Source organism: Panicum virgatum, chromosome 8K (genome assembly GCF_016808335.1).
Source record: "Panicum virgatum strain AP13 chromosome 8K, P.virgatum_v5, whole genome shotgun sequence".
NCBI lineage: Eukaryota > Viridiplantae > Streptophyta > Magnoliopsida > Poales > Poaceae > Panicum > Panicum virgatum.
Genome location: NC_053143.1, coordinates 51,812,065 through 51,831,680, shown reverse-complemented (window position 1 = coordinate 51,831,680; position 19,616 = coordinate 51,812,065). Strand labels below are relative to the sequence as shown.

The window sequence follows — 19,616 nt, the reverse complement described above, 5'->3', positions numbered from 1 at the left end:
TTCCAGAAGCCCAAGGAATCGGACAATCATTTGAAGGCCCTCTACATGAGGGGTCATATCAATGGAAGGCTGATTTCTCGTATGCTTGTTGATGGAGGGGCAATTGTGAATTTAATGCCCTATTCATTGTACAAGAAGCTTGGAGGGACGGATGAAGAGCTGATCAAGACGAACATGACGGTCGGCGGCATGGGTGGAGGCGATCCTATTGGTGCTAAAGGGTGGCTTCCATGGAGTTGACTGTGGGGAGCAAGACGCTAGTGACAGCCTTCTTCGTCTCCGAGGTGCAAGGTAACTTCAGCTGATCAGTTGCACCAAAGATGGGTTCGTGCCTGCTACTCTAAAGCCAATGGAGAATCGGCTACATTATTGCAAATAAAATGAGTGCAGCAGGCAACTCAGGCGAGACCGGTCAGACCGGATGTCCAGACCGGTCATCAGATCAGTACACATAGCTGACCGATCAGACCGGCCAGTCTAACCGGTCAGACCGGTCTGACGCAGACTGGTTGATGGAGAGGATTGAGCACTATCGGTCGCGGATGAACGATATGTGCGAGGCCATTGAAGACATGGATAAATTAGGCTAGGGGTTTACGTCGGCTGATCCTTTAGAAAAAGTAGATATTGGAGATGGTAGTACTCCTAGGCCGACTTTTGTAAATGCATATTTATCGGCTGAATATAAAGCCGACTTAATAAAGTTTTTAAAAAAGTACGTTGATTGTTTTGCATGGAGTTATTCTGAAATGCCTGGTTTGAGTCGTGATTTGGTTGAGCATCGGCTGTCGATTAAGGCCGGTTTTAGACCTTATAAACAACCTACTAGTCGATTTAATCCTGCTATGAATGACCGAATTAAAGAAGAAATTAATCGCTTGCTAGAAGCTAGATTTATTCAGTCTTGTCGATATGCGGAGTGAATTTCTAATATAGTACCCATTGAGAAGAAAGATTCGGGCAAGATTAGAGTGCGCATTAATTTCAAAAATCTTAATAAAGCTACTCCTAAAGATGAGTATCCTGTGCCTATTGCCGATATATTGATTAATGAGGCTTCCGGACATCGTGTCATTAGTTTTCTTGATGGTAACGCCAATTACAATCAAATATTTATGGCCGAAGAAGATATGTCTAAAACGGTCTTTAGATATCCGGGATTTATCGGTTTGTTTGAGTGGGTTGTCATGACTTTTGGTTTGAAGAATGTCGGTGCTACTTATCAAAGAGCTATGAATTTGATCTTTCATGATTTGCTTGGTATTATATTGGAAGTCTATATTGATGATATTGTGATTAAATCGGCCGGTTTGGGAAATCGTTTGGCTGATTTAAGGTTGGCTTTGGAAAGGATGCGTCGGTATGGTTTGAAGATGAATCCACTCAAATGTGCTTTTGGAGTATCGGCTGGGAAGTTCTTGGGCTTTATTATTCATGAGAAAGGCATAGAGATTGATCCAAAGCAAGTTGAAGCCACGAAGCGTGTTGAGGCTCTGACTTGTAAGAAAGATTTGCAGAAATTCTTGGGCAAGGTGAATTATTTGAGGAGATTTATATTTAACTTGTCCAGGAAAATTGATTCTTTTACTCCTATTCTTCGGTTAAAAGATGAAGCCGAATTTACTTGGGGGCAGAACAGCAAGAGTCGTTTGAGAAGATTATGAATTACTTGTCTTCGCCGCCAGTACTTAAGGCACCTAAGAGAGAGGTCCCTTTTAGGCTTTATGTGGCCGCAAAAGATAAAATTATTGGTGCTATTTTGACTCAAAAAACCGAAGGGAAGAAGTATATTATCACTTATTTGAGCCGACGACTTATTGATGCTGAAATAAGGTATACATTTATTAAAAAAATTGTGCTTATCTTTATACTATTCTTGTACCAAGTTGGGGTATTATTTGTTATCTAGTACATGCATAGTAACTTGTCAAGCCGATGTTATCAAACATAGGTTAAAAAACGATTTTGAGTGGGAGAATCGGCAAATGGGCTTATGCACTTGTGGAATATGATTTGGCTTATGAGTCTTTAAAATCCGTAAAAGGCCAAATTGTAGCGGATTTTATTGTTGAGCATCGGATTAATGGTGAGCATGATTTGGAAGTCGGCTATATTACTTGCACACCATGAAAATTGTATTATGATGGATCGGTTTGTGATGATGGGAGAGGAGTTGGCATTGGTAATGTTCTTATCTCTCCAAGTGGTGTCGTTTTTGAGTTATCAAACCGATTGGAAGAATTTTGCACAAACAATCAAGTTGAATATGAAGCACTTCTATTTGGCTTGGAGTTTTTACAATCCATGAGCATGAAGCATGTTGAAGCCTTTGGTGATTCACTTCTGGTGGTGCAGCAAGTATCCAAGGTATGACAATGTTATAATGGAGCTTTAAATGCATATCTTGATAAATGCCTTAATATTATCTCTTGCTTTGATGAATTTATAATGCGACATATTCCAAGAGAAGATAATGAAAAGGCTAATCCTCTGGCTCAACAAGCATCAGGTTATAATGTGACGAAGAAATATTTCAACATTAGAAAGCCGATGTGGATTAAAGCCGAGTCATTGGTTCAGGACGAACCGGTCCGACCGGTCGTTGAGACCGGTCTGACCGCTGAGAGCGGCGTGAGCAGCAGTTCGGCTGAAATTCCTACTCAAAAGGATGAGGCCGAAGTGCAAGATTGGAGGGTGCCTATCATATCATATTTAAAGGATCCTGGTCGTGGTGCAGAGTGAAATATTCAGCGTTTAGCATTTAAATATATTTTGGTTGACGATGAGCTTTATCGTCGGACCGCCGATGATATTCTTCTCAAATGTTTGGGGACCGACCAGGCCTGTGTTGCTATGGGAGAAGTGCATGAAGGCATATGTGGTACACATCAATCGGCTCGTAAAATGAAGTGGTTGCTCAGAAGAGTCGGTTTTTATTGGCCAAGTATGATTTCGGATTACTTTAGATATTATAAAGGATGTGAAGAATGTCAGCGGTTTGGTGATATTCAGTTGGTGCCCGCTGCGTTATTGCATCCTATCAGTAAGCTTTGGCCATTCAGAGGATGGGGTTTGGATTTTATTGGTCAAATTAACCCTCCTTCTTCGAAGGGGCATCGCTTCATATTGGTGGCGACGGATTATTTTACTAAATGGACCGAAGTGGTACCATTGAAGAATATGATATATAGAGAGGTAATCGAGTTCATTACGGAATATATTATTCATAGATTCGGCATTCCTCAAACTTTGACAACGGATCAAGGTTCGTCATTTATTTCAAAGAAGGTACAAGAATTTGCCGAATCTTATAAAATTAAGATACTCAATTCATCTCCATATTATGCTCAGGCCAATGGTCAGGCCGAGTCTAGTAACAAAATTTTGATAAGGCTCATCAAGAAAAAGATAGAAGAGAATCCTAGGAGGTGGCATGAGGTTTTATCCGAAGTATTATGGGCTCATCGTATATCTAAACATGGTGCTACTAAAGTTACTCCTTTTGAGCTTGTTTATGGTCAGAAGGTCGTTTTACCCGTTGAGGTTAATCTGGACACTTATATATTGGCTAAACAAAATGACCTTTCCGCTGTTGATTATCATGACTTGATGATGGATAATATTGATGAAGTTAGCGACAAGTGATTGCAAGCTTTGAAGAAAATTGAGAAGGATAAGCTTCGGGTGGCTAGAGCTTACAACAAGAAGGTAAGGGCTAAATCTTTTCAAGTTGGTGAGCTGGTTTGGAAGACAATTCTGCCTCTTGGGACAAAGAGCAATAAGTTTGGCAAGTGATCATCATGTTGAGAAGGTCCATACAAGATTGTTAAGGTTATCTTCGGAAATTCTTATATGGTGGAGACGCTGCAAGGAGAACGTCTACCCAGGACGCTGAATGGAAGAAACTTGAAGAAATACTACCCAAGTGTTTAGCGAGACGCTTGAAGATGAAGACGGCCGGTATTTGGATATCGCCCTTAGCATTATTTTTAGGCCAGTGCTGGATTTCTAATTCTGTATTCTTAGAGCATGTTTAGGTACTTGCTTTTTGGCTTGCATAGCTCACCAAAAATGATGAGGACATCACTCCTATGGATATACAAGAGATTCCTCCGCTGGACATTCAAACCATTCAAGGTCCAATCACAAGAGCTCGCGCACGACAATTAAATTTAGAGGTGAGCTCGCTCCTAAGTGTTTCTATTAATAATTGTGAGAATGATTTGCTACCTAATTTTTACAATGTGATTAGGAACCAAGGAGAGGGCCATGGAACATATGGAGAGGAGCATGGAGGTGTGGAGGAACAGCAAAGGCCGCCAAGCCACATGGAGGCCCAATACAGTTTAACTTCGAGTCCACCTCGGAGTCCAGGAGCAGCCTGACGTAAATTGGACGCCTAGGCCACATCCAAAGTCCGAATTCGACGATCCACATATGGATGGAAAGCTAATTTCATGGAGCTTCTATTGGAGTTGGTTTCAGACCCAAAATCATTTTGAGTCGTCAGGAATTGTCCGAGGAAGTTGGCGTCCAGAATCTGTCTCGGTGCTGCGACATCGTAATTTGGGCTTTGGGCCGTGTATCTTCGTTGAGCCCATTAGGGGCGCGTCCAGGGGGGAGCCACACCCCTATCCCCTATATATCAGTAGTCGCTGTCCTCATTAGGGTTCGGGTTTTGCTTTAGATCAATCTGTCTTTGAACAGTCACCGTCTTTCGGTTTGTAGAACCCCAACTTTCGAGCTTAATCATTCATCTGCAGTTGTCACTTCAATTTGAGTGCTGCGTTTCTTTCGAGTTCTTGCTTGTGTTCTTCGTTTCGCAGGCAGGGATTAGCCTTCTCGGCGAGGTCAACCGGATTGTGACTACGGTTGATAACCAGAGGAGTTGTGGTGCTAAGATTGCGGGGTTCGAGTTGCTGACTTGAAGCCGGATCGGTGTGTCGCATTCCGACCAAAACGAGAGTTATCCTTCACCTGACAGAAGATCGGGCACCCCCGTTCATATCAAGTGGTAATCAGAGACTCAGGTATTACCATCAGGCTTACCCTAGTTTAGTTTGTTCCATCGTCCTATAACTCCAGAAAATTGTCATACAAAAAAAATTCCGCTGTCCTAGAACCCTTGTTTAGCCTTTGCAATTTTGTTTTCAGACTCGCTTTGTTCAGTTTGTGTCCGTGGTCGAGTCGTGTTGCTGGTTTAGGGTTTGTCTTCGTCATAGTTCAACCGCACCATCGCTGTGTTTTTGTTTCCGCCGCTATCCCATCCACCTTTACCCAGATCCCAAGTCGATACACCCCATTAATCGACTTGCCCTCGCTAGCCGCCTTGTGTGAACTCTCGCCGCGCCAGCCCTAGATAGGTTGCGAGCCGCCTTGTGCCTTCCGTCTTGCACCGCAGCCCCCCTTGGATCCATCTGGCGATTAACCATTGTGCATACCAGGGAGAATTTGTGCCCTAGCCGCTGCTGATCTATCTGCCGAGTTGTGCCTTCGAAAAAAAACATAACTTGAGATACCTTCCATAAAACAAGCATAACTTTTCGCTCGGTTCTCCATTTTGGCTGAAATTTTTACAGGAGCTTGGCAACGAAAAGTTGCACATACGATTCACCGGACCTTGCCGGTTAGGCCGATCTCAAAAAATTCAAAAAAAAATCAGGAAGAAAATTAAAAAATTCAGTTTCTATCCAGCACGCTTTTCGGTATACCTGTTTGATTTTCTGTAGACCACATCTACTCTCTGTTTCAGTTGAAACTTGGTGTGGTTCCTATTCTGGTGTTGCTTGTGCTGAGAAAAATATCAAAAAAATCATGGAAAAAAGAAAATCGAAATCAACTAGGTTTTGCACTAGTGCCTTTTTGGCATTGCTAGTACAATATTTACGGTACTGCCATTCTGATTGTTCTGTGAGTTTTTTCCATTGTTCTTTGTTCCAATTTGTTGTACTACGCCTAGGACACGTCTTAGCTAGCAATTGTGACTTGTACTTTGGATAGTTATTGAACTTTGCTCATCTGCACTCGATTTTGTTCCACATACACATACATATTGTGCCTGCCCTACAGCTCCACATACATACACTTCATCTCAGTGCAGCGAAGGACCCTTGCAATCTTGGTACCCTCTTCTCACAGGTTTTCACCATCCACCGTTGTACCATCCCACTGCTTGTGTTGGTAAGAACTTGGTAAGACGCGTGTGAGGGTGTGATTCCACCAACAAACCCACCTATTTCCTAGGGTCTTTTTGTTTCACTAACCATGCCGGATGACAATCCTATTTTGTCTAGTGAATTGCAGGCCATGAAGGATGAACTCAAGGAGTTTTTCGCTAAGGAGATAAACAAGGTGGCGCAAGACGTCCAAGGGGCCAATCATACGATTGAGGGTGTGAACAAACGCCTCTCTACGCTGACCGACAGGGTTCAACGTCTTGAAGTCAACCCTTCCAAGAACAAAGACGACAATGATGACTGGCTAAAGGACGATGATGAAATCATTTTTGGGTCTGATGGCGAGCCTGATATGGCTAAGACTCGCGCGGAGAAAGTCCGTCGTCAACGTCTTCGCAAGAATAAAACAGATATGGGAGGAACCAAACATCGGCGCACTACAGGTAATGATGATCCTTATGCCAAAGTCAAATTTACCATACCTTCTTTCCATGGTCGTTATGATGCAGAGGAATACTTAGATTGGGAGATGACTATTGAACAAAAAATTGCTTCCCATCTTGTTCCTGGCCAACATAGTGTTAGACAAGCCACTAGTGAATTTAAAGATTTCGCTATAATCTGGTGGCAAGAATGTGCTCAATTAAATATACAACCTGATTCATGGGACGCGCTTAAGATAGCAATGCGTGATCGTTTTCCCGGAGCTCCGACGAGTCGGCGGCGACAGTGGCCAGGCCGTGGAAGCACCGCAGGGCCAGCCTGCGGAGGCGTATCGCGCCGGGGACGTCGAGCTCGGCCAGGTGCTCGCAGGCCTCGAGCGTCAGGTCGGCGAGGCGCGGGCACGCGGCCACCAGCCGCTGCACGGCGCCGCCCCGCCGGTGACCCGGGTCAGGTGCAGCGCGGCGAGCGACGGCAGCGAGGCACCGGCGGCCGGCAGGTCGAGCCGACAGGGCCCGATGCGGAGGCTGCGCAGCGCCACCCACGTGAAGAGGCTCCTCGGCGCGACGTAGTCGTTCTCGTGCGGCGGCGGGGGCTCGCCGCCGACGGCCGTCTCGCTCCTCGGTGACGCGGGGGTAGTCTTCATCGTCTTGGGCGCCGTCGCCTTCCTCGTCCGACTCCTCGTAGCCGCATGGGCGGCATGGCACCCATCCATCCATCACGGGCACTTCGCCGCCGCCGCCGCCGTCGTCATCCGTTACCTCGGTTCCGCCGTCGCGCCGGCGGAGCGAGTAGGTCTGGCCGCAGACGGTGGCGCGGAGGAGGCGGAGGTCGACATGGAGCTCCTCGCCGGCCTGCCTCATGGCGTACGAGAGCCACGCGTCCACCAGCCCGGCGTCCAGGCCGCTGAACGCCTGGAACCCGACGCGGAGCGCGCGGAGCAGCGCGCCGTCGCCGGGGCCTTGGCGGAGGCGGCCGAAGAGGGCGCCGCTGACGCGGTTAGAGGTGGGCGGGGCCGGGACGCCGGCGTTGCGGTCGAAGGGCCCGCCGGGGCTCCAGTCGCCGTGGTAGTCCGGGATGGGTGGGTCCGGCTCCTCGACGGCGACGGTGTGCACGTGCACGAACACGTGGCGCCACCGCCGCGAGAGCGCCGCGGCGCACGCCGCCTCGTCGGCCGGCAGGAAGGAGAGCACGTGGCCGAGCACGGCGTCCTCGAGCCCGCTCAGCCTGTCGCCGCCGGCGAGGACGGCGCCGGAATCGGAGCCCATGGCGGCGCGCGACCGACCACGGCGGGATCGAGTTGGAGACGTGACATGATGACCCGAGGGCTGCTTTCTTTGGCCTTGTTTGGTTCCGCAAGAAATCTAGCGCGCACGCTTGCTAGAAAAAGAACCTCGCATGCATGAAACGCTTCATTAGATTCTTCATAGTCACTAGCGCAGAGATTCTGAAGTTGGTTTTGTAAACTGACTTTGTTTGACACCGTAATTAATGGTCAAAGTTGTTACTATTCATAGCGCGCTAGGATTCTAGCACCAACCAAAGAGAGAAGCCGTCTCCTACCTGGATCCGGACCGGACACGTCCACAGCCCATAGTGCGGTGTAGGACACGTGGCACCCCAAAAAGAAGCTGACGTGGCACAGGAGTGTCGTTGCCATGTGAATGCGAGCCGTGCACGTTGCTCGACCAGGTGTGGTTGCCATGGTGACGTGCCTCGGGATAGCGAGGCACCGGTGCCTTGCCAATTTTAAAAATTTGTTAGTTCAATCTCTCTAATATGCTTATAGAACATAGATATAGGATTGTGTGCGTCGATAACGAGATACATGTGATGATTTGTCAATTTCGAGAATATGTCGGTTCAGTTTCTCAAAGGTGCTCATAGATGTACAATTGCGTGCATATATTTATGGGGATGACTGAGCGTGTGTCCTAAACGTCTATTGACTGTATTGGGTTTCAAAAAAAAATCTAGCTGCCACGCCAAGGAACTTTGTTTTTTTTTAAAAAGAGAGCTTGTGGTTGGCATATACGAATATTTTGCCTGATTGCCTTTCTGTTTCGTATGGGTGCCTCTAGGCTCTAGCGTTGCAATGACCTTTTACCTTTCAATGCCATTTATTTATATAATTTATAGTTGTAAAATATCCTATTAGAGATACTACAATAAAACATAGCATAGTTAATATTTAGTATAAACGGTGTCCTACTATCCATGGTTCTTTCTTAACTGGAAGAATTCTGGAAAACCCTAAGCTTGTAACTTCTTGTCTAGAAAAAGATTTTTTTTTACTAAGTCCAGTTTCAATGCATAGTTTCATTGAATAGTTATTTAGAGAAAAAACTTGATTACCAATTCGGATGAGTATTATGGGATGAAATTTCTCTAATATCCCATGAACTCTTTTTTATCTCTCCTTATAAATAATCTTGACACATCAGTACATGAAATTTCAGCCTTATTTAGATGCATAAAGTTTTGAGTGTAAAACACTGTAGTACTTTTATTTGTATTTGGTAATTATTGTCCCGCCATAGATTAATTAGGCTCAAAAGATTCGTCTCGCAAATTATAGACAAACTATATAATTAATTACTTTGTTTAGCTATATTTAATAATTTATGCATGCGTTAAAAGATTTGATGTGATGGGAAATTTTGTAAAGTTTTGAAATTTTGAAGGGAACTAAACAAGGCCTCAGTGAGTCTTTGATCTAACTGAAATTTTCACTGGTAAAGCCTATGGTGAATGGAAAACTAGTTAACAGAAAACGTCGTTGTCAAAGAGAAAAATCCTGGATGGACGAACAAGGATGAAAAAGAGAGACCACGGTCGGGACACGAAATCATTCGCAGCCATGGTGTGCCTCATCCCTGACTCCTGAGGCCATTGGTGAGAAAGAGTCGCCTCGGGAGGACGCACCTGGACACGCCTCTGAGAGCTCCGACCTCCGACCTCCGACCTCCGAGTCCGAGTCCGAGAGATCCCCAGCTCAACTCTGACCCGCCATATCGGACGAATCCGTTCCAACCCCCTCAATCCCCCCATTTCCAAGAAGGCTCCCCTCTTCGATCTCCCTACTAAAGCCCCCCGCCATGTCCTCCTCCTGCGTCTCCCACCACCACCAGGCCGTCCGCCCCCGCCACGGCGGCCGCCTCCCGCGCCCAGCGGCCGCGTCCTCGTTCGCGCCGCCGGCGCTGCCCCTCCGCCGCCGGGCGGCGCGCGCCGCCGCGACGAGCGCCGAGGCTGCCCCGGGCGTCGCTCCGGCGGAGGAGGCGGGGCGGCTGCGGGGGGCGGCGGTGCTGGCCGAGATGGCGGAGGAGGCCGCCGTCTGGTGCGCCGTGCACGGGCTCGTCGTCGGGGACCGCGCCGACCCGGTACGCCGCCACCCCGCTCGAAAGGTTGCTCTTTGCGGGTGCTCTCCGAAACGTGACGCGGCCTTGGCGCTTCGCTGCGGAGAAGCTCGGATATCTGGGCCCGATTTGCCGAATCCGAATAGTTTGCCTGCGGTTCTCCGATGATTCTCCTCTAGTTGTACATTTCGAACTAGTCGCAGTTCGTTCATTCGCTCCTTGGCATAGGATTCGGAAAATTGTGCTATCGTAGCGTCCCAGCTTGCCAGTTGGCAGTTTAGTGAGCTGTACTTACTTGCTAAAGTTGAACAAAAATTGGAATCATGTGTTCACCTTCACCCCGTGGCAGATTCTGATCTTACCCATGGAAACGAGCACGCAGCGTGTCAACATTACCTGCAGATTCTTGTTGTTCCGGATTAGCTGCTCAGTGCCTTCTCCTTTTTTTTTTTTTTTTTGCCAATTGCAGAGATCAGGAACTGTACCTGGTGTCGGCCTGGTTCATGCCCCATTCTCGCTGCTTCCAGCGCGTTTCCCGGCATCCTTTTGGAAGCAAGCGTGCGAGCTGGCTCCTATCTTCAATGAGCTCGTCGATCGTGTGAGCTTGGATGGAGAATTCTTGCAAGCTGCATTGTCTAGGCAAGTTTTGAATTATATACTGAATTATTTCGACATCGATGTATATCTTTGTGTTTGGCTTGCACAAAGAAGCTGATTTCTTTTTATACTAAGGCTGTTGCCTTACATTTCTGAAAGGAACACAATTCATTGTTAGTCAGGTCATTGGATAGCTAGCCTATTTTTCATTTGCCCAGCGGTTTCCAGATCCAAAGTAACCTATCGCTTTCCAATTTCAGAACGAAGCAGGTAGATGAATTCACCGCTAGGCTGCTAGGAATTCATGAGAAGATGATGGCAATAAATAAGAAAGAGGTAAGCAATCTGTTCCCTATCATTTTCTGAATCCCAAGTTTGAGAAATGTGTCTTTCAATTTTCCGCATCTTGTTTTTTAGCTAGCTACTGACATGTGCTTAACGCATTTTTAGGATATCCGCTTAGGATTGCACCGATCTGACTATATGCTGGATTCTGAAACCAATTCACTGCTTCAAATAGAGCTCAACACTATTTCATCATCCTTTCCTGGCCTTGGTTCCCTTGTCAGTGAACTTCACAGGTCAGGTTACTGTACATTCTTGCTCTCTTAGCATAATTATCCTTCCTTTTGCAACTATGATTTTTTTTAATTTTCTGTTAATTTCTGTAAACTATAACTGATATGATGAATGTTGAGATATGTTCACTATCCAGTTGTAGATGGAAAACCTTGTGACCATATAGGTTATCTCTTGAGCTTATAAGAGAATTGGGGCTAAATACCTTGACGTAGTCATCCGACATGCTTTACAGAAGTGTTTACATAAACATTAGCTTCATACGACATGCTTTGCAGAGGTGTTTACATAATATTAGCTACATTTGAATTCCAGATTTCGAAATCCTCAGCCTATCCTTACAAGCGTAAACAGTGTTTGTTCATTTTAGAGTTTCAAAGTCCTTATGTTTAAGGATGTTCTACTTTAAAGATTCAAGTGTCATACTTGATTAGTTAATGTGCCACTTTAACGATGACATATGAGCGAAAATGAAATTAGGCAGCAATGAGTTCTTAGTTTATTATTTTCTAATAATGACAAGATTTTCTTATTTCGATCTTATGTATGTTTGAATATCTCTAAAGAGATAGCTTTGGATAGGAGCGCTTGGAGACTAGCTATCAATGTGCCTGAACCTTGAACTTATTTCTTTCGGGTTTCATCTCTAGCCTACCCCAACTTGCTTGGGAAAAAAGGCTATGTTGTTGTTGTTGTTGATCTTATGTATGTTTGACCTTATAAGTGATTATTTTGATAACTACAGGACCTTACTAAATCACTATGGAAAAGTTTTAGGCCTAGATTCTAAAAGGATACCACGGAATTGGGCCGCTACTCAATTTGCTGAAGCATTGGGCAAAGCATGGGCTGAGTATAACAATGATAGGTTGACACTTATCTGTGCAGTATGAATTGTATTATTCAGATTTACTAGAAAAATCCAAGCATCAGTTGACATATTTCTTTGCTTCTACCGGCCACCCAGTGCTGTTGTTTTGATGGTTGTTCAACCTGAAGAAAGAAATATGTATGACCAATACTGGCTTGTCAATCATTTGAAGGAATCATATCCTTTTTTATGTTTGCTTTTTTATCACTCCTACCATCAGTGTCTGGGCTTAAAAAGCTTTAGTTAGTTCTTACCTGTGGTTTGGTGACTTGAGTCCAGTAAAAAACTAACAAGATTTGAATTCCTGTTTGTACACAATCCTTTCAACATGTAGCCTGCCTGATATAACTTCAGAGAACCACTAATGGGTTTGGTAACCATATGATTTTATTTTTTTCTTTATTTAATTGTCACATCTGACAGCATGAAAAATAGTGTTTCCTTAACTACCTATCACATATGGTGTGACGACTATAAGGAAAACATTGGCTCAAGTTGAAGCTGAAGGGCAGGTGCTTACGGATGGAACACTTGCGATGTAAGTATCTTATACAGACATGAAGAAAGGCTCATTATTGCTATTAGTACTTAGTATGCACATCTGTGAATTGCAGAGATGGTCGTACCGTTGCTGTTGTATATTTCAGAGCTGGGTATGCACCAACTGATTACCCTTCAGAAGCGGTATGCAATCTAGCATTTGCTAATTCAAAATATTTATGTAGATGCGAATTTGTAGCGGTATGCAATCTAGCATTTGCTAATTCAAAATATTTATGTAGATGCGAATTTGTAGATCAGATTGAAAGCACATTTTGCTGGCTTTTTTCTTTAAGAATAATAAGAGTTCTTTGAATTGTTACAATGCTCTTTCCTTCCTTTTCCTTTATTAAAGAACATACTTTTCTTGCGCATTAATTTCCCTCTTGTGTACAGCATGGTTGAGGATGCATAATAACTGGTTTTGTTGTGATAACACACCATAGTCTTACTGTGACATTTTCCTGTTGTATTCCAGGAGTGGAGAGCGAGACTTTTGATGGAACAGTCATCTGCTATAAAGTGTCCTTCAATATCATACCATTTAGTAGGAATGAAAAAGATCCAGCAGGAATTAGCAAAACCTAATGTCCTTGAAAGGTGATTCTTAGTACCAATGTATGATTCGCTGGTATATGTATTTGAATATTTCGTTGATGTGCAAAGTGCATTAGTTCTTCTCAGGAAACAAGTACATACCAACTTGATAGGACATCTTACCTTCTAGTTCTATAAAATTATACTTTAAGCTTCTTGACTGGATTTCATTTCATTGTCTATTGTGATTTAGAGCATTAGCTCAATCTAAACCACTTTCTGATATGTCTTAGGTTCCTTGACAACAAGGACATTGCCAAACTACGTAAAAGTTTCGCAGGATTGTGGAGCTTGGATAATGAAGAGATTGTGAAATCAGCAATAGAGAAACCTGACCTTTTTGTCTTGAAGCCTCAGCGAGAAGGCGGAGGTATGCTTCGGAACACTTGTAAATCACCCAGTTGTCTAAATCTTCCTTGATCCTATTCCTGATTATTGATTTCAGGGAACAACATATATGGTCATGATTTGCGAGACATGCTGATCAAGCTCCAAAAGGAACAAGGGGAGTCACTTGCAGCATACATACTGATGCAGAGGATTTTTCCGAAAGCTTCTCTTACTCCCCTAGTTAGGGGCGGTGATTGCTTCGAGGACCTTACAATCTCTGAGCTAGGGATATATGGAGCCTACCTGCGGTAATTACCTATTGAAGTTTTAAACATCTGCGCTCTATGAATATTCCATGTTAGTACCTTATCATTTCGCTGATGAAATGATACATTCTGATTCTGACATTAATATTTTGATGGTCGATCCCAGGAACAAAGATAAGGTGATCTTAAATAATCAGAGCGGTTACTTAATGCGCACCAAAGTTTCTTCATCAAATGAAGGTGGTGTTGCTGCAGGATATGCTGTTTTAGACAGTATTCTCCTCACTGATGAGGTGATTACCGCTCATAATTATCTTATTCCTGAACCCTGATTAGTCTATTATTGTGATGAAGGCATAAAATATCCTAGACAAATATAACACAAACATTGAATAAAGAATCTTCCTTTTGGAAAATTTTAACTGAAGCTTATGTTGTCTTCCTCCAGTGAGACAGGAAAGGCTGAGTTACAAGTGACAACTGACCTGAACCAGTGACAGTACCCACAGTCAAAAGATCGCAGTGTCATTGGGCACAAATTGATCTTGGCTGCAATTGGAGAAAAACTGTGAATATAGCGTACATAATACCAGACAGCAGATGCTACACCTTGGATGGAGAAGATGGTATTGGTATTTGCTTGAAGAAACCCTAGACGAGAAAACGGAACGGGATCATGAAGAAGCTTATGTTGTCATAGTTTCATGAATTTGTATAGCACCATATAGAGCCGCATCCGAGCCTGATGTTTCATTTGAGTGGTTCCATTCTGTATTTTGGCGACCTTTATTCCTGACCATGAGGATAATTGTATTGAGTAAGAATTGAATAAAGCTTTTTTTAAGAGAAGTTGTACAGCAGAATGTTCTGTTACTGCGGCCCACTGGGCCAAAGTGTGGCAATGACTCCTATAGCCCGCCCCGTCGGCAGAAGTGCTTCAACAACAGTGCTTCAACAACACTGTACAGCCTGCTAGGCTGCTATCGTCTAGCCTATCTGAAAAATACTGTGTAGCCTACGGAAAAATACGTACGTAAATAAAAACAAATATTCTGAAACATTTAACTCTTTGTAGAATCCTGCATTTTTTTTTACATCCACCTACGCGTCAGCTTCATCTAGTCCTACCCAGCCTGAAAGACCATTGTTATCACCTCCGCCACGTCATGAATCTCTTCATCCATGAAGAAACGTGTTTCTAGAACGCAAGCATAGTCATTAGTCAAGCGCTCATCCATCTATCTATCTATCGCTGTCGATTCCGTTGGAGAGGCGAGAGGATAGCGAGCAGAAAGCCAGAAAAGGGAAGCGGAGCGTCGCCATCGCCGCCCAAAACCAACGGTTGTTTTGGGATGCAGACTGCCTGCCCCAGCCTGCTGGACGCCATCGCACAAAAGCCAAAAACTGCCATTCACAGGCCATCACAGCTGCGTAGCAACGCTCTCTGTACTAGTGTACAGTGTGTATCAAGACGGTTTTTATGACAAAATTTGCAAGCTCATGTGATTTACCCACAAAAATTGGTGGCCGTTAATTTTTAAAATATATGATGATGTTTAGTCCTAATTAGATTGTACTAATCATCGTATGTTTTTTTAAAACGGAAACATTCTTGTTTCATAGACATCTAATTTAAGAGACTTATTTAATCACATCGTTGCCAATCTATATATGCTCGTTTCAAAAAGAAACAAAGAAATCGTTCACAGGAAAAATCTATGCTCACGTATCGAAAACGTGCGTAACTGTGAGCAGCTGTGACCGATTCCACGGCTATGTGAACTATATCCGATCCGGAAAAAGGAAAGAAGATGCGCATAGTGTCACGCAACAGAATGATCATACCCATGAACCTTTTTGTCCAAAATACAGCAATGTCGTTCGTTGGAGGATGGAACGACGACATCCATGCTTTTTTTTTTCTCTCTCTCTCTCTATGGATAGCAAATGTAGTCCGGCAACTTCTTTTTGTCGGCACCACAAAGTTTGATTCGCAGCTATATTTGTATTCTCCTCATTCTCTTTTGTGTTCTTGCATTACCTCTTTGTTGTCAAACAACTAATTAACCATGCATGCATGGAAATTTAGCCTAATGTTTAGCCAAAATTTAGGCTGTTTAATTAATTTGGCGATCAGTTTAGCGAGGTTAGCACATCAACCCATGCGTGCGCAAATCAAGCATGCTTGGGCTTCAACACGAGCGAACTCTGGAGCCCTCATGATGAAGTGTGGGAATGATTTTTCCTATTAAATTCCAATTAATTCTTTTCGTGCTCAAAGTTCCTATTAGGACCTAGTAGTACTAAAACACAGCTAAAGCCAGCCCTCATATTATTAACCTTCTGGCTGCTGTGACTCAGCAGTTGTAAACTTTAATTGGCCCACAAGCACAGGTACGATACATCATAAAAATTGCAAGTGTTAGCAGCACCTATTGCTTGCCAAAAATGAAAGCATGGGTTAGATTGTACACAGCTCAATCTTTACAACTATTTTTACTACAAAAGAGGAACATTGCAAAATTATATATAGCGCATACAGTTGTGTGCAACTCATCATGCATGAACTAATTAACATCAACATTTACTTGTTTCGACTGCGGTTAGGCGCCAACTGATTTACCATTTTTAAGACAAATGGTTGCTTCTGCTTCAATCCCTTCCCCCCTTATTTTTAGATAATTACAATGTTCCTTTTTTTTAATTTTGCCTTAGATTATACGTACTCCGATCCATTCCAACATTATTCCTTTGCACTATTTCATATGAAATGGCTACCGAATTAAAATAGCCGTAGCTGCTGCATTCTGCAAGAGCGTGTTCAAGTAGCACTTGAATCTCTTTGGGGTTTTAATTTCAGGTCCAAGTTAAATCGTCATCCCTAGCTTACCAAGCAAAGATCCAGCTTCTATATAATCAAGGGAAAATGACAATCCTTATTACATCACACTAATCAAAATCTGAGAAATGAAACGAAAGCCAGAGAAATGCCTCTGATTAGAACACGATTCAAAATAAAATACAACGATCTCACACGAAAAAACTCTCTGACGCACACACTCTATCTCTATCGATCTCTGAATGAAGAGCATGCAGGTGCAAGGAGGAGAGGAAATGGAATGCAGCTAGCTAGCTATGGCGTCTAACAGCAGAGCTAGAGGCTGCTGCAGCCTCGGCCTCAGATCTCGATCACCGCGCCGACCTCGACGCGCGCCCGGCCGGCCGCGCCGGCGGCCGCCACCTGGCACGGCTCCCCGCCGTTGAAGCCGGCGCCGCCAGCAGCAGCAGCCTCCGGCTCGCCGCCGCTGCCGCCGTCGTCGTCCGGGACGGCGGCGGAGTCGTCGTCATCGGCAGCCGCGAAGCGCAGCAGGAGGCGTCCGCCGTCGCGCGAGGCGCGGAACAGCCCGCGGCGCTCGGCCCCGGCGGCGCGCACCTCGGTGAGGATAAGCCGCCCGCCGCGGCGCTCCGCGCGCATGGCCAGCCCCCCGGCCGCCCGCGGCATGGCCGGGGGCAGCCCGCCCCCGCGCCGCCGCCTCTTCTCCATATCCTCCGGCGGCGGCGTCGGCACGGCCTCCTGCCCCGGCGGCGCCTCCTCGACGCCCGCACCGCCGCCGGGCGGGAGGTGGTAGATCTCGGCGCCGCCGACGTCGCCGCTGTCGGAGCCGAGGCCCTCGGTGCAGGCGCCCACGGCGCCGCGCCACCGCCCTCTCCCGGCCCCCTCCCGCCGGAGCATCGCCGCGCCCCTCCGCTCCTCTCCTCTCCTCCCCCACCGCCGCCAACCGGCCCGTGTGAACGCGGCGAGCTGCTGGTGCACGGCGCGACGGAACAAGGCCGGACACTCCCCGAGGAGGTGGGGGGCTTTTATATACGGCGGGGGAGCCGAGCCAGTGGCAGGACCCGTAATTAATTACCTACCTCCTGGGCCCACCCACGCCCGCCCCACGCTACAGTGCCTATCCAACTGACGCGCGGGCCCCGCCGTGACGTGTACCCCACCGTCAGTTGCCGTGCGGGGAGGAGCCGCCTCGCCAGCTGGGGGGGCGCGGGCCCCACCTGCCAGCGGAACCGAGCGCCGGCGCGGCCGTTGGCGGGCGTCTCCGAGCTGGCGGGGGAGACGGGAGAGAAGAAGCTTCCGACGGACGCCTCCCCGCACGCGCGTGCCGTGCCTATCCGGCTCGGTCGCTGACGCGGTGGGGCCGTGGCTGGGTGCCGCCGCGCGCCCGCGCCCGCGCTGAGCTGGGGCGCAGGAGGGAGCGCGCGGGGGCACGAGCCTCGACGCGCGCCGGCGTGGGTGCCGCCGCGCTGGCACGGCAGCTGGTGTTGGTTCAGGTGGCGCCGTGGCGGCTAGCGGCGAACTAGCTACTCGTAGCCAGCAGCAGCAGCAGCAACTGATCGATGGCGAAGGAAAGCAAAGTTTTGATTTTTGTTGTTGTTCTGCATGGATGAAAAGTTTTGATTTTTGAATCTCCCTCCTCCGCCATCCTTGGATTCGAACTGGGCCGATGGTGTTGCTGTCTGGCAGCGTCGTGGGCCCTGGACTGTTACGTGGCTCGGTAACGCCGTGCGTCGTGGTTGTGTTGCGAGGAACTGAAATTGGCGGCTACTGCTAGCTGTGCCGTTGCCGTAGGAGGTGTGCGCTATTATTGCTCGCTCGGCTTTGGAAGAAAAATTCCATGTGCATGCATGGCATCTGCTCCCATCATTTCCGAATTACATTTCGTTTTGACAAATCAAGATATAAAAATCAGTTTTTGCTACGTATCTAGACACGATGTGCATTTAAATGCGTACCAAGGAGCTCTTTCTTAGTTTGTGCTGAGCTAATAATCCAGTAGGCAGTAGCGGCCAGACGAAACATCGGGATATACTTGTACATTTCGAATTGTGTTCCGGTTGTCCATGAATATGTGCTTGTATTTGCATTGGTTCGTTCTCTATGGATTGGGATGAATATGGATGCGAAAAATACTCCACGGTAAGGGAAAGGAAGAAAAAAAAAACCTTTTTAATTTGGCACCTGGAGCAGCCAGCCAGCCAGATGAGCCGTCGCGTAGCTAGTGTTGCCTATATGAACACATATACGAGACTGGATGGCATGCATTGGCGGCAAGTTGCCAAGTGACAGCTCGATCGATCGCATCTCATGCTGGCCTAGCCTGCCGTATACCGATGCTAGCTGATCGATGATGATCTCTCTTATCTCGATCGATCGCGACCACATCCCAATGTCCTACGTGCTGCTGCAGCCTGCAGCTGGCTAACTCGATCGATCGGTCTGCACACATCATACATATATATGAACAGTATGTATACCCTTGCGTACTTGAGAGATATATACTTATCATATATATATATATATATATATATATATATATATATATATATATATATATATATATATATATATATATATATATATATATACCAGATGTGTGCCCGTGCGTTGCTACGGGAGATAGAAAATTTCAACGCAATAAATGGAGCTTGGGAAAACATAATCTTATGCCACATTTGAGAGATTCGACATCATCAACATGGTTTTCATTGCAGGTAATAGATCATGTTTTAGGTTACAAACAAAACACATAAGTACATCTTATATCTTTTCTTCACATGAGCATGCTTCATGAGCGAGGCGCAGGCCGTGAGTTCAAATAACAGTGTAAGAGTCCGTGATAATCTTTTTTTCTTCTATCTTGCTTTGTGAGGTTCACTGGTGCTTGTTGGTTGTTCATCAACAGTCCGTCTTTCAGGGTTTGTCCATCTCAAGTAATCTGCCAAGGTCATAAGCACTCCATGTAAAGATACAGAATAACAGAAATTATCTAATCCATCTAGTACAGTAGTACTCCACTGGATAAGA

General features: G+C 45.8%; 1 protein-coding gene across 2 annotated transcripts in view; it reads left to right on the top strand.

Annotated features, from left to right (window-relative positions):
• Positions 1-14,616, top strand: part of LOC120645143 (glutathione synthetase, chloroplastic-like) — a 32,086-nt gene extending 17,470 nt beyond the window's left edge. The window contains exons 1-13 of one of the 2 annotated variants that reach the window (XM_039921904.1): positions 9,464-9,997; positions 10,443-10,612; positions 10,831-10,906; positions 11,021-11,151; positions 11,895-12,017; positions 12,117-12,197; positions 12,478-12,558; positions 12,635-12,704; positions 13,039-13,160; positions 13,391-13,527; positions 13,603-13,795; positions 13,920-14,046; positions 14,202-14,616. In XM_039921904.1, the coding sequence (XP_039777838.1) occupies positions 9,716-9,997; positions 10,443-10,612; positions 10,831-10,906; positions 11,021-11,151; positions 11,895-12,017; positions 12,117-12,197; positions 12,478-12,558; positions 12,635-12,704; positions 13,039-13,160; positions 13,391-13,527; positions 13,603-13,795; positions 13,920-14,046; positions 14,202-14,204 (1,596 nt within the window). In that variant the 5' untranslated portion in view covers positions 9,464-9,715 and the 3' untranslated portion in view covers positions 14,205-14,616. Of the gene's footprint in view, positions 1-9,463; positions 9,998-10,442; positions 10,613-10,830; positions 10,907-11,020; positions 11,152-11,894; positions 12,018-12,116; positions 12,198-12,477; positions 12,559-12,634; positions 12,705-13,038; positions 13,161-13,390; positions 13,528-13,602; positions 13,796-13,919; positions 14,047-14,201 lie in introns of those variants that run through there. The other variant, XM_039921905.1, reaches the window with a different exon arrangement.
• Positions 14,617-19,616: the final 5,000 nt, after the last annotated feature.